The sequence below is a fragment of the Danio aesculapii genome, chromosome 9, assembly GCF_903798145.1.
Source record: "Danio aesculapii chromosome 9, fDanAes4.1, whole genome shotgun sequence".
Taxonomy (NCBI): domain Eukaryota; kingdom Metazoa; phylum Chordata; class Actinopteri; order Cypriniformes; family Danionidae; genus Danio; species Danio aesculapii.
In genome coordinates, this window is record NC_079443.1 from 22570383 (window position 1) to 22584351 (window position 13969).

Here is a 13969-nt window from a genome sequence, read left to right on the forward strand (position 1 = left end):
GTCTTTGATCATTGGTTTGACATGTTCACCAATAGCCTCTTAATGGTTGTTTCGATCAAATCTTCCCTCAGGTGAAGTTCTGGCAGTGTTAGAAGATTTCAGACACTTCCCTGCAGTGTGACTTCAGCTATGACGAGTGACCAATAGGAGCGCCGAATTTAAAAACACAGTCAGCACAACTCAAACCACCATGAAGAATTCCACCAAGTTTTTTATTTTAAAATTAACGCTAAAGATTGTTTACATTAGCTGTAAAGTGTCAATTCACAACCTGGGTTACTCAACATGTCACGGACGGATGACGTCAAACAATGGATGAGTTTTTATGCATGTTCCTGTTTGGCACGTCTTGATACATTATGACAACTGAGATCTTACAGACGGGCATGGGAATCTTATTCATGCAGTCTGACAAGATACAATCATAGAGGATCACTATTGTTAGTTTGGAAACTCTGGTATTCTGTTTCAGTATAGACTTTTGAAAACGGAGGTGCAGCTATCCACAATTGTTCTGTGAATAGTTCACTGATTCGTGAAACCACTCACATTTCACTGTTGGCGAGTGGTAGACTGCAAGTACGCATGTTGACAAAATATGCGCATACTCATTGGGTGTGAATGGTCATATTTCATGCATATTTACTATATATGTATAATGTTGACACGGTGGCTCAGTGGTTAGCACTGTCGCTTCACAGCAAGAAGGTCGCTGGTTAAAGCTGGATCAGTTTCTGTGTGGAGTTTGCATGTTCTCCCTATGTTCACGTGGGTTTCCTCCAGATGCTTCAGTTTCCTCCACAGTTTAAAGACATGCGGTATAGGTGAATTAAATAAACTAAATTGGCCTTGGTGTATGTGTGTGAATGCTAGAGTGTATGGATGTGTTCCGGTACTGGGTTACAGCTGGAAGGGCATCCGCATATACTGGACAAGTTAAACATATGCTGGATAAGTTGACTATGCCAAAGGAAAATGAATGAATGAATGTATAATATTGATGAAAATTGTTTATCTGCAATGCAATAAAAACTTGTCTGAAAATGCACTAGTTTAAGAGCAGGATTAAATACCCTTTCCCCAAATTAAAACCCTTAAAACTGAGGATTATCCTATCCTCTTTCTGCAGAGCTCAGCTCCAACCACAGTTAAACATACCTGAACCAGCTAACCAAAGTCTTCAGATTTACTTCTAGACAACTTCTAGACAAGTGTGATCCAGATCCAGAAACATGCCTTACTTAGTGAAATCACTGTAAGCCAAATCTAAGTTCTCCATTCTGTTTGCCTTTAAATTGCATTACTCTTTCTTGTAATGCTATGTCTGCTAAGTAATAAATAATTTATGTTTTTTTTAAGGGGAAGTAGAAAATAGCTCAGACAAAAAAAAAAAAGCACATCCCCGCTGTTTTCAAAGGAAAGAGTCCTCACAACACAATCTGTGCCACATCCCACATGCCATGGACGTCTTGGTGAAATGGAAGAAAAATGACGGAGAGGTGAGGAAGAGCGGAAAATGGCGATCAGCGAGGAGCCTGGGAAACACATATTGAGTGATCTGACTGGACAGCGTGGCACCAGAAATTATCATCATTACCCATGCTGCCTCAGCTATAATATGAATGCGCTCACCTCCTTCAGATGTATGGAGAAATGACATAACCAATTCATTCCATTTGCTCTACTTTGACACATTTTCTAATCCCAAATTCAGCATTGAAATCAGATAGACGGTCCAATAGATTATACATTTAATGAATGCAAAAAATAAATAAATAAATAAATCCTCTGTTTGATCCTGCGTATATGTTTTGGAAAATTAATTACCCTTTTCACAGGGAAAGTTCACCATAGCTCGGAGAATGTTTAGCTTACTGTAGGCTGAAGCGCTAGTGAGGTAACCAGAGGGCAGGGAAAGGTACTTCTGGGATTATTGTTTTTGAGTGGAATCTTCTAGAGTTAATTAAGCATACTGCGGATTAACCCCTTCTGATCCCCTTTTTCCATTTCCCAGTTAAAACACTGAGGTATGAAGACTCTGGAATGCACAATGCTGTTCCAGGAGCCATGGGATCTACACAGCTTACTGTGATGTTGAGATTGTTTTATGGGAGTGAACTGTGCTATAAAGTGAATGAGTTGAGCAGCTCTTGTCCAGGGACACGGGAAAGCCAGAAACACACTTTACTCAACGATGCAAAAACATCACTAGTAAAACTGTAGAAGCCCCTTTAAACTTTGCAATTCCCAACTTGATCTCACTATGGTAACTTTCTGTTTTTCTTATACCTGAATTCCTTCCTTTTCTGAGGCAGGAATGGCCTACCATACAAAACATTTCCAGTGATATGATGAAATGTTTGTTTTGATTTATAGATTGTTAACTGAGAAAGTAGCTTTTTTGCCCCATGTTATGCTACATCATCTACCAGCTGGGGCTTATGTCGAGTTCAGACTGCATAATTTTAACCCCGATTTTGACCCGCCGACAGGCTTTGGGAAATCGCCCGCAAATGCCTGAAATCACAGGTAAATTAGTGCATGTTCACGTGAGTAACGATCAGACAGTATGAACTATCAAAGACGCAATCTGAGAAAATCGTCAATGAGTCACTGACACCCGTGAGATATTTGGTATGCTTAATATCTGGACCTGTTGGCGAATGTGTTCTGATTGAAAATAATACTGGCGATCACAGTCAATGAGAGAGCAGCATATGGGTATCTGGAGGTTGGGGAGAAGTTAAAAGCGCTTAATATTAGTCTATTTGGACCCAGGAAATGGAGGAAAAGCTTGTGTAAGTTTGCCATGTCTGTTGAACGTGTCATCTGAGCAATATCAGGTCGAAAAACAAAAAAGTTGAGGAGAAATTGCTAATTCCCTTCAATCACCCCAAGGTAACAAAATGCAGTTAATAACAAAAGATATACTATGTGACCTCACGTTGTCTCCATGTCACTTCTCATGTGTGTTTAGTTGTGAGACGTAGTTTGTGGACCAAGACAAAATTGTCGGTGATTCTTCCTATTTTAAAGTCATGCAGTGTGAAACCCTCTGTCGTCGATCAATCTGGCAGTGTAAACACAGCAGCGAAGAAATGCTACCCCCCAGATAGTCATGCAGTGTGAAAACATCTGTCTGAACTTGTCAAGTTAGACATGGGACTACTGTACTAAATCTCTTTTGAAGGAAAAATGCAAGGAATGTCATGTATACACTGTATTCAGATACATTCCAGATTCCCCTAAATATGTGAAATCAAGCTTGCTTACTAAGAAGTTTTTGCGTGACGGGATCTACTCATTTTGTTTGGAGAAGTATTGCGAAATGACATCCCTGGTGTTAAAGACAGAGAAGTAAAAGTCTCAGGTTTGGTTTGGGAATGGTTAAACCAGGAGAGGATTCTTTCCTCTCCACTCCTGGAACTCTCTTAAAACCTGACATATGGAAAACAGCACAAGATTGTTTTAACAGCCTCATACGGCAGAGTGCTCCAATAAACAGTGAAAAGCAGCGTATGTGTGTGTGTGTGTGTTGGTTTTGGTGGTCTATGAAGACAAAGATTTGTATATATGACATGGGTATGACCTAGATATGACAATGTTGAGGTGGTTTGTGAGAACATGACTTGTGTCCTCGTAATTCAAATTCCAAATGGTTAAAAATCATACTTAATAGGATTTAGGGGATGTCAAAATGTTGGGTTTTTGGTGAAGGGGTAGGTTAAGGCTTTATCATAAGTGCTTTTTTACAGTTTAAATTAAATTATGCCTATGGTAAGTCCTCATAAACCATCAAAATAAACAATATTGTGTGTGCAGAATCAGTAAAGCACTTGTTTTTTTTTTTTCACAGGGTTGATAAAGGTCACCTAAGCTCAGGGATATGAGGAGATGAACAAACTCCTAGAGGAAGAACGAGGACGGACTGTGAAAGTGACAGATACTATTCCCAGATTTCAACTATCACATTAATTACACATCAGTAATGAGACGGATGGATGGAAATGAGAGGTGAGCATGTGTGTGAGTGTCTGGACTGGTAAAGCTGACAAGAACAAAGGAAGGTCTAAAAAGTCTTGTTTAGTACGATCAAAGGAAGTCACCATACAACACAATACTTTTCCAGACTATCTACCGCTGTCCCTGTTTATTTTCTCAAAAGAAGTCTTCTCAGAGTTCCCTATATTTCCAATGCTATCCCAAATGAATTGTTTTGTTTATACTTGAAGAGATCAGTGCAACATTTGTTAGTTTGTTTTAGGTTATGCGATATCTTTTATTAAGATGGACTTACTTTCAGATCCGTGCGTCAGGTCCAAACTCGGACTGGAGGAACTATACATAGACCACTTCAGTTTAGACATGGGGTCGTGGGTCCATCCACACATACTCTGCTCAAAGTCACACAGACCACCCAGAGACGAAAGAGTGGTGGGAGCTGAGGAGAAAACGAGAGAGAAACAGATTATACTAATTTTCCATGACCGCAGACCCTGGTGTAGGCTTTCCCGCGTTCCTGTTTTATGACATCTATATCAAAAACGTAGTCGATTGGATTGCTTCTATACTGTAAATGTTCATGTAGTTGAAAAAATGTGGTCACAAAGCAAGTCAGCAAGTACCCTACCATATGCCCACTGAGCTATCATCTATCATTATGAATATCAGGGGCTTTTGTACCTGAGGAGCATTTTCATAGTTCCTAGAACTATTAGTTGAAATACAAACTATTGGGGGATTTGCACTGCAGGAACTGGGAATGACTTTGGCTCTAGGAATGCCATTTGGGAGAAATAAATTAGATTCATAGTGCAAAGTGTAATATAAACAATAGGAATTAAAATGCTGATTTGAAAAATGAATGGCAGAGTAGTCCAGCTGATTTAATTAAATGCATTTCCAGGAAGCATTTTTTTGATTTTTAAACGATGTCTAATAGATGTCTAAAAGACGTCTAAAAGACGTCTAAATATAATCGTCTTGGCTAAAACAAAGCTATATTTGGGCATCTAATATAATAGATGACTAAGAATAGGCCAAAACTAGACTAGTCATTAAATAAACAATAATGAATGACTACACATATAAAGTCTGTCTAATCTGTTTATTTGATGACTAGTCTAGTTTTGGCCTATTCTTAGATGTCTGTCATGAAAGCCTAAGTTTATTCTTATTTTAGCTAAGCTGTCTCTGTTTAGATGTCTATTGGACGTCTATTAAACATAAAATAGTTTTCTGGGTTTCTTGATGTCCCTGATGGCCAGCATATGTCACTTCAGAGATCCCGCCAGAGCTGGGGATGCAACCAGGAAAATATTCTTGGGGGGAAATTAGTTCTTAAGGCACCAGGACATGGTGGCTAGTTGCTTTGACTGATTATCTGTTATTACCTAATCCCCCTGTAATGAGTAATGTTGTGAGAAAGCGCACCAAAATAAATTATTCATTATTTGCTGCGCTGTAGCAAAACACAAGCATTATAATCTAATTACTGTAGTAGTTTCCAGGAATGGGTAGTAGTGTATGATACATCTTAGCAGGCACACAACATCATAAGACATTAATATTAGGTTAGATTTAGATCATGTCAGGTGACCAAAATTCAATGTCTAGCCAGTGTCTAACGACAACGTTATTTAGACATACAATAACATATTTGGTTATTTGATATTTGGTTGATATTAGGTTGTGTTGGAAAGTGACCAAAATACAATGTCTGATAGATGTCATAGTGGTAACGTCCACACAACATCAAGGTGTTACATGATTAGACATTGATACTTGGTTGATTTTAGGTTGGACATTGGACACTGACGTTGGGTTCTGACGTCAACCCGATTTTCATGTCCAAACAAAATCCAACGTCCGCATGATGTTGGGGTACGTTGGGGTACAACGTCAATATGACATCATCTTGACGCCCTGTGCCTGCAGGGATGTATTTTGAAATACGTACTGGATTTTAAATATGAAACAGTATTTTGTTATTTGTATTTGGTAGGATTGATGAATATGGCATCATATTTTCTAGCAAAATACTTTAATGTTTTGTATTTATTAGTTTGAAAATACTTTGCAAGAAGTCTAAATGATGATATCATAGAAAATTCCACCTCTGATTGGTGCTTTTCCAGTAGTTTTATGAACAGAAAATTGATCAATGCTAAATATGATGGTCAGTGGTAGTGTAAAAGTGAACGGATTAATCAAACAGGCCAAATGCTGGAAAATCTGCAAAGATTTGTCATGCTACCTTGTATAAAAGATTTTTTTTATGTATTTAACAAAACACAGTATTTAAAAATACAGTATTTTACTTTGATATATGCCATGTGGCTGCTGTATATTGTAATTTATTATGATAAAATCTAATTTTAAGTTATTTTTTATAACAATCACTTTCATTGGCATGGTTATCATAAGCTGCATGTTGTGATTGCCAGCAGTGTTCTCTGCTGGAGATTACTTCCTGTAGTTTGTTGTAATCAGCAGCTGTATTTTCTCCATTGGAAATCACTTCCTACTGAACTACATTTCCCAGAAGCCTTTACACCAATCACTCCTGCCACAGCTGACAGTCATTGGACACACACAGCTGAAACTCATGATCATTGATTACTTGCACTATGAAAACTTTTTTGTTTCACACACACGTTGCTGAGTATTGTTATACTGTTACTGTGACATTACCACACAGTTCCCTTGCCTTGCCTTGCCTTGTCTTTCCGTGTAATGATCATTGCTTTGTTTTGTTTGTTTTACGTTGTCTGCTGTCTGCCTTTGACCATCCACCTGTTTAAGACCACGACTCTGGATTGCCTATATACATCTGTTTGCTCCTGTGTTGACTGTTGCTCGCCTGACCATTCTCTGCATAATAAACCCTGCATTATGGTTCTGCACCTCTGTTATCAGTGTGCCAACTTCACATTGCACTACATGACACTGGCTTGTTTATTCAATAGTACTAGTACTAAAATAGTAATACAGAGCTTTACAGAAAAAAAGAGAGAAGGCTCTTAATGAAAACTAAACACAAGTAATAATAAGAGACACATCTGAATGCAGGTTAAATACCAGGTGGAAACAGTACTTTTTCTTATCTGACCACTTTTGATAAATGAAAACAGATTCCAGTTTCACTGCACATGACAGTTTAAGTCTAACTGTATATAAATGCTTATAGTATACAGAATGTGCACAGATTCTCATTTCACTGTACCAGACAGTTTACCGTCTGCTTGTATATCACTGTGTGCACACATACTGCTGCTGGTGCTGTGTTAACATGCAGACACTGACAGACTCCAGCACAGCCTCATCTACATGGTGCTCTGTGCCTCAGCATTAGCGGGTCTCCGTCAGCCATCCATCGAAAAGGCATGCTGCTATGCTAGTTAGCATAATGTTAGCGTTCATGCTGCGAGCCTCTACTCATCAACACATAAGTGTGTACAAATGGAGGGGCGGCAATCTGTTATTAGAGCTCTGGGAAAAGCAAGGCTGCAATTACGCAGCAGAGTACTGTAAATACAAGTGGATGTATGATCTACTGAAATGCCTGCTTATATAAACACTAATGAACGAGACGTGCTCTACTAGATATTCCCATTTAGTCTTCATATACGCATTGATCTGATTGGATATATTGATTTCCACTCTATGAGATCTGAGTTTGCTCATTACAGTAATATATTCTGCCTGTAAATGTGGTCTGCTTGATTACCTGGTGTCCTGTGTGCTGTGCTTGTCTCCTCCTGAGCCGGGACGGTTGGCGTGGCAGTGTCAGGAATGGTGGTAGATTCTGAAAGACAAAACAAGTAGAAAATGGCACATTTTAGAAACAACTATGTTGAATAAACAGCCCTATCTCATGATGAAAGATAACTATTTTACTTTAAGGTAACTATTTTACATTAAAACAACTATTATCAGAGTCTAGATCATATAAATTCATACGATTTCATTCAAATTTTATTTTTAAAAGGAGATATGTTGCCAAACACCACCTCCAACCCTATCACTCATTGGGAGATGAGCAAATCATACTAAAATGTACAAATGAGATCATCCATTTATATGTCACAACTTATATATTCTTATACCCATAGCCAGCCTGGTGAAAGGGGTGTTTTTTTTCTGAAAACATAGACCTTTTTGCAGTTATTAGCCTCATTTTCTATTTAATTATGAAGTTTAAATACTTTTAAAGCACAATTTTTTTGCTGCATTAGCTTGTCAGATAGTCATCAACCACATATTTTGATGTCCCAAAAACATTTTCTATAGATTTAAAAAACAAAAATGAGGATAATACTTATTTTTCAAATACTAATTTATTACATCACATGTCATTAAAAAAGGATGCTGTTCAAGTTTTAAATTAAAAACTATTTTTCATGTATTAGGCAAACACAAACTGGTGAGCACATTCAACTTTCCTCAGTCACGCTGAAGCAACAGCCAAAAGAGGACTCAGCTTGGTCTTAAAGCCTTCTTTGATGGTTATTTTTTACAATTTATTATGGCATAGCAACCATAATAGGACAAATGAGCTTGTGTGTGAAGAAATGAATGACTATACATATAAGTCTGTCTAATCTGTCTATTTTAGGACTAGTCTAGTTTTGGGCTATTCTTAGATGTCTATTAGATTTTCACTGGCAGCCCAAGTTTAGCCTTATTTTAGCCAAGCTGTCTACATTTAGATGTCTATTAGATGTTTATTAAACACAAAATTACATTCACTACTACACCATAGACGATATTGTAAGAAATACTTCAATCTCAATTGCCATTGTTTTTCAGATAAGCACATCATATGCTTTATTTCATATTCCTTCCACTTTAAAATACGTAATGATCAATAAAGGACTTTGTTGTGCTCTTCTGACTCTTTGCCTAAATTATACTTGCCCTTCTATATAATGCCTAGGAATTGTATAGAATGCCTACACTGAAAAAAAATATTCAAAGATGATTCCTTGGATTTACTTAATCTTTTTAAGTTAAGTGGTTGTAAACAATTTATTTGGACTGAATTTAAACAAACAAATTAATTGAACATTACTAAACTTAACTTGTTTGTTTAAATTCAACCCATATCAATTTTGCAGACAACAATTTTCTCAGTGTGGGAAAAGTATGTGAAATCTTTACAAAAGTGTGATATTTCATACTTTGCTTAAAACCATCAGACATTCTATACATTCTATACAATACTAGGATTTCACACACTGCTGATAACATATAGACCATTTCAATGTGGTCATGTCATTGGCCCATGAACATTTCCTGCATTTTATCAAACTATTTCCTAACTGTAACAATTATTATTCAATTATTATTCAATTATTCAATGATAATGTAATGCTAAAACAGCTATCATAACATTATTTGTCAATACGTGGCACTTTTTGGATTCTCGGAAGCTTTAGAAATTAAAAAATGTACAACAGGATATACGTTGGGACCATTGTTTTTGTTTACATCCCTCAAAATGGTCTATATATCCTGTTTTGTCCCATAATTCACTTTTACGAATAATTGTTCATTGCTGAGGACTAGAAGTAGTCTTCGGTCAAGCAAAAATAGCCTGATCGTTACTTGCAAATCCTAATATATTATGAAGAACAAAATCCAGGATCCAATCACATTTCCATATTGATCAAGTGTGTATGCATTGTAAACGAATAATTACTGTCCATCCCATATAACTATTGTTCTCCATATAAGTTCTTCGTACCACTTCTGAAGGGTTTGTGATCCAAACTTACACACACATTGTATTTTGAATACACTCCTCAAACATGAAATGACAGAATAATCACACATGATCGCACACAGGCATGCATGCACACCAGCATCTGTCCCCCCCAAAAAACTGGCCACAACTGCCAGACACACGCAAACCAGACTGAGGCAATTAAAAATGTGCACATGCACCACATGCACACACTGAATTTACAATAAGAGAAATATTACAAAACCACAACTAGAAGAAAAAAAAAAGAAATTCCGAGCATCTGAGAACGATTTAACTGCGAACTGCTCTAATTGAGAGTGAGAGTATATAGTGTAAATGATAGATTCATCATTACACCTCAGACAACTGCAATTTACTGTAACAGTTAATGCTACAATGCCTTTAAATGTTAAACCGCTGATGCCACAGCTATTTTCCATGAGTCACGAGACTTCCAAAGTGGTGAAACTCTCTTTAGCTTTACTTCTGCTTGTTTCCTCATCTCTCGTTTATAAAGTGATGTCAGAAACTCACTAAATCAATAAGAAAAAAACTAACAATAACAAAACTTTCAGTGTCGTCGATTTCCGCAGTGCTCTTACGTGGTTTCTGCGGTGATAATTTGTTATGACAGAAAATGTTAAATCAGCCACTGCATCTCTCTTCGTTCCCTGCGGGGTTTCGAGCGAATGAAGATTTAGAGACAACGAGGCGTAAATGAGTAATGATTGTCAGCTCTTAAAGTCATTAATGTCATTACTCTTAACAATTCCCTGCTTAATTGGCAAATACGTGAGTGGCGTAACACTAATCATGTAGACACTTTAGCACAACATGAAAAGGAGAGGCCTACTGTAATATTAATATGTTATTAATTTCTATAAGCGGGTGCGTACATGAAAGGGATGCACCAGCTGGCTGCCTCTGACATTAAACTCTATTAATTTTCTGCCCTTTACAAATGCAATTAACCTCCCAGCAAGTTCTGGATATCTGAAAGCTCGTTCTCATGTACTGTAGCGCACCTTTCTCTCTTTGGCTTCACGTACATTGACACACTCCTGTCTCAACCGATGTACAGAACTGCTGATCAGTTCTGGGTCAGTAGGGCTTATTTTTATGTTTGGAAATAATGCTCTTATGCTCCCCATTGCTGCATTTATTGAATCACAAAGACAGTAAAACAATACTGTAATATTGGGATTTTTATTTAATAATTCACAGTCAAATTATTTTCTATTTGATTGTAATTTTAAAATGTAATTTATTCCTGTGATTCAATGGTGACAACAAACAAGCTCTAATATAATTGTTCAACCTCTTAAAGACTAGTTTTTCTCCAAATTCTGTCATTAATAGCCAACCCTCATATTAACCCCCTGAAACCTTTGTTTATCCTCGAAACACACAAAAACTGCACATTGTGCTCGATCCAAAACATATAGGCCAACAAAACCATTCTAACAGTTTTTTTGGAACACAAAAGTGTCCCTGGACCTTTGTATGATTACAGTTAAACCACTGAAGTGCCATAGAATGTTTTTGTTTCCTTTTCTGGACGTTCTTGGAGCATTGCTGTCTATTTGTGTTCTGAAGATGAACAAAGTCCCTAAGGGATTGGAACGACATGAGGATGGGTAATTAATAACAGACCTGAATATTTTAGGCGAACTAATCATTTAAAATGAATTACAATACATGACAAATGTCTTGTCGTCTATCCAAGTTTTAGGAACAACAAATAATAACTTCTAGTTGATTATCTAGTATCAGAAGTGGCTTATATGAAAGGCAAAAACCTCTAGACTACGCTTATTTTACCAAAATAAAATATAATCATGCTTTTATTTTTAGTTATTTAATTAGGACAGTAAGGTCTGACTTTGCTTAGACAAAAGTCTTGTCACTTAGCAGAAATAATGTACAGTATAGAATATAAAGTCATGGTGCAGTGTAGTCAATAACTTATTAATAAAGTCATCTGGAATGGCAAAGAAAGCGTTCTTGAAGGACTTCCAGAGTTCATCAAGATTCTTTGGATTCATCTTCAATGCCTTCTCCTTCATCTTACCCCAGACATGCTCAATAATGTTCATGTCTGGTGACTGGGCTGGCCAATCCTGGAGCACCTTTACCCTCTTTGCTTTCAGGAACTTTGATATGGAGGCTGAGGTATGAGAAGGAGCGCTATCCTGCTGAAGAATTTGCCCCCTCCTGTGGTTTGTAATGTAATGGGCAGCACAAATGTCTTGATACCTCAGGCTGTTGATGTTGCCATCCACTCTGCAGATCTCTTACACGCCCCCATACTGAATGTAACCCTAAACCATTATTTTACCTTCACCAAACTTGACTGATTTCTGAGAGAACCTTGGGTCTGTGCGAGTTCCAAATGGTCTTCTGCATTATTTGTGATGATTGGGATGCAGTTCAACAGATGATTCATCAGAAAAATCTACCTTCTGCCACTTTTCCAAATGATCAACAAGAAGTCAAGTTATTTTTTGTTGCACTTACATCTGGGATCAATAACAAGACTTTGTCAGGTAGTGTATGTTTATGTGTGTTTTACCAGGATTGATGGTGATAAAGTAATCAATGTAAGTAAAAAACATATTAAAATATTATACCTTGTTTCTGGATATTAAAACTTTTAATTAAACCGACGTAACGATGACTAACAATAAAAAATAGTAATTAAGTTTGACACCTAACATTCCTCTTCAAGTGAATTTATATTCACCACATGTGAAATATGTTCCTGACTTCTCCTGATACCTGAAGCCCCATCTATGGATCTGAGCAAGACATGGCAATAGATTTCCAATATGCTCTAAAGCCCTACTGACAGAGCCAATTGATCTGGATCCCAGAACTCTCTGGGCGTCGCCTGAGATTTCCTCCACAGCCTGATAACACATTAAGGCCATGAGATGTTTCCAAGTCTCAAAAACAGAGCAGATATTTACAAGCAAACACCAGTTTTTGGGGTTACTCCTCCTCACCCTGAAGGATTACCTTGTTTTTAACCTTTATATTCAGGTCACAAAGAAAAGTTAGTCATGCCTCATGGGCTCCGCAGAGCCCCAGCAATCTCTGACTCAGCGTTTTTGTAGCAAGACGGAAAAAAATGTTCAATTATGTAGAAAGCCTTGGAGTAAATCTGTGCCCCTGGCATGCGGACGGGCTGTTCTTCAGCGCCTGACTGAGATCTCGAGCATTAAAAGGAAAAAAAAAAACCGAAGACTGATGTGTGTTTGTTCGACTGTGTGGAGCAACAAACAGAAAACAGGAGTCCAATCGGATCAGCAGGAGTGAAACTGATCATCAAAAGCTGATGTGAGTGAATGAAAAACAAAGCACACAACCACATTAAACCTAAATTGCAAACATGCACTGATGAAACACACAAACTAGCAAACGCTGATTCTTGTTCATAGGCAACCTAATTAAACATTTCCAACTTGAAAGACAAGACTTTTGGCCTCCAGAATCCAATAACAAAGGCGTTTTCCAACTAATTAAAGCTTTTGTCTCTGCGTCTTTTGAACACAAAAAGTAACAGAAGGTTTATCGTGTTATCTGTGAGCTAGTAAACTCCCCAAATACAAACGCTCAGACACACACTTAGTTCAGACGGGCCTGTTTGCTTGGCCCCTGATAAGGACTTTCCTCTCGAGCTCAGTTACGCCAACAAATCATCTCCAGGTGATGGATATCAAATATGCTTCACATGCCTAGAAATACCGAGTGCTGTCCTCAGAGAACCCTGCTTCAAAACAACAGCAGCGATTTCCAAAACTAATCTCTTCAGCCGGCTAGGAGAGTGAATATTTATCACAAACCTTTCAGATGTAAGTATATACAGTTAAAAAATGGAGTTGTAAAGTTATGCACTGCACTTCAAGGGTTATCGGTTCACAAAATAAAAACTACGTCAGCCAAAATTAAATCTATCAATCATTTAAAGCGACTTGGATTGAACAGCTTGAGTCGTACAGATATATTGTTTGACTTTTTAATGTGTCTAGTGTGAATAGAACGGAATCCATCTTATTAATTTCAATAAAACAATACTCATTTGTGCTCCAAAGAACACATTTCATATGGCTTTAGAATAAGTAAATGATTTTTGGGTAAATGGCTTTTGGGTGAACTGAGATTTTGACTCTGGCTAAAATGCTATAGTTGGTTGTTCAGCACCAGATAACAAAGGCAGAC

The 13969-nt window shown here is 37.5% G+C and overlaps 1 protein-coding gene across 2 annotated transcripts in view; it reads right to left on the reverse strand.

The window, feature by feature from the left end:
- nrp2b (neuropilin 2b) overlaps nt 1-13969 on the reverse strand; it is a 145286-nt gene that overhangs the window by 14129 nt on the left and 117188 nt on the right. For both annotated transcript variants that reach the window (XM_056465226.1, XM_056465227.1), the window contains exons 11-12: nt 7730-7807; nt 4298-4441 (exon numbers count right to left, since the gene is read on the reverse strand). In XM_056465226.1, the coding sequence (XP_056321201.1) occupies nt 4298-4441; nt 7730-7807 (222 nt within the window). The remainder of the gene's footprint in view (nt 1-4297; nt 4442-7729; nt 7808-13969) is intronic.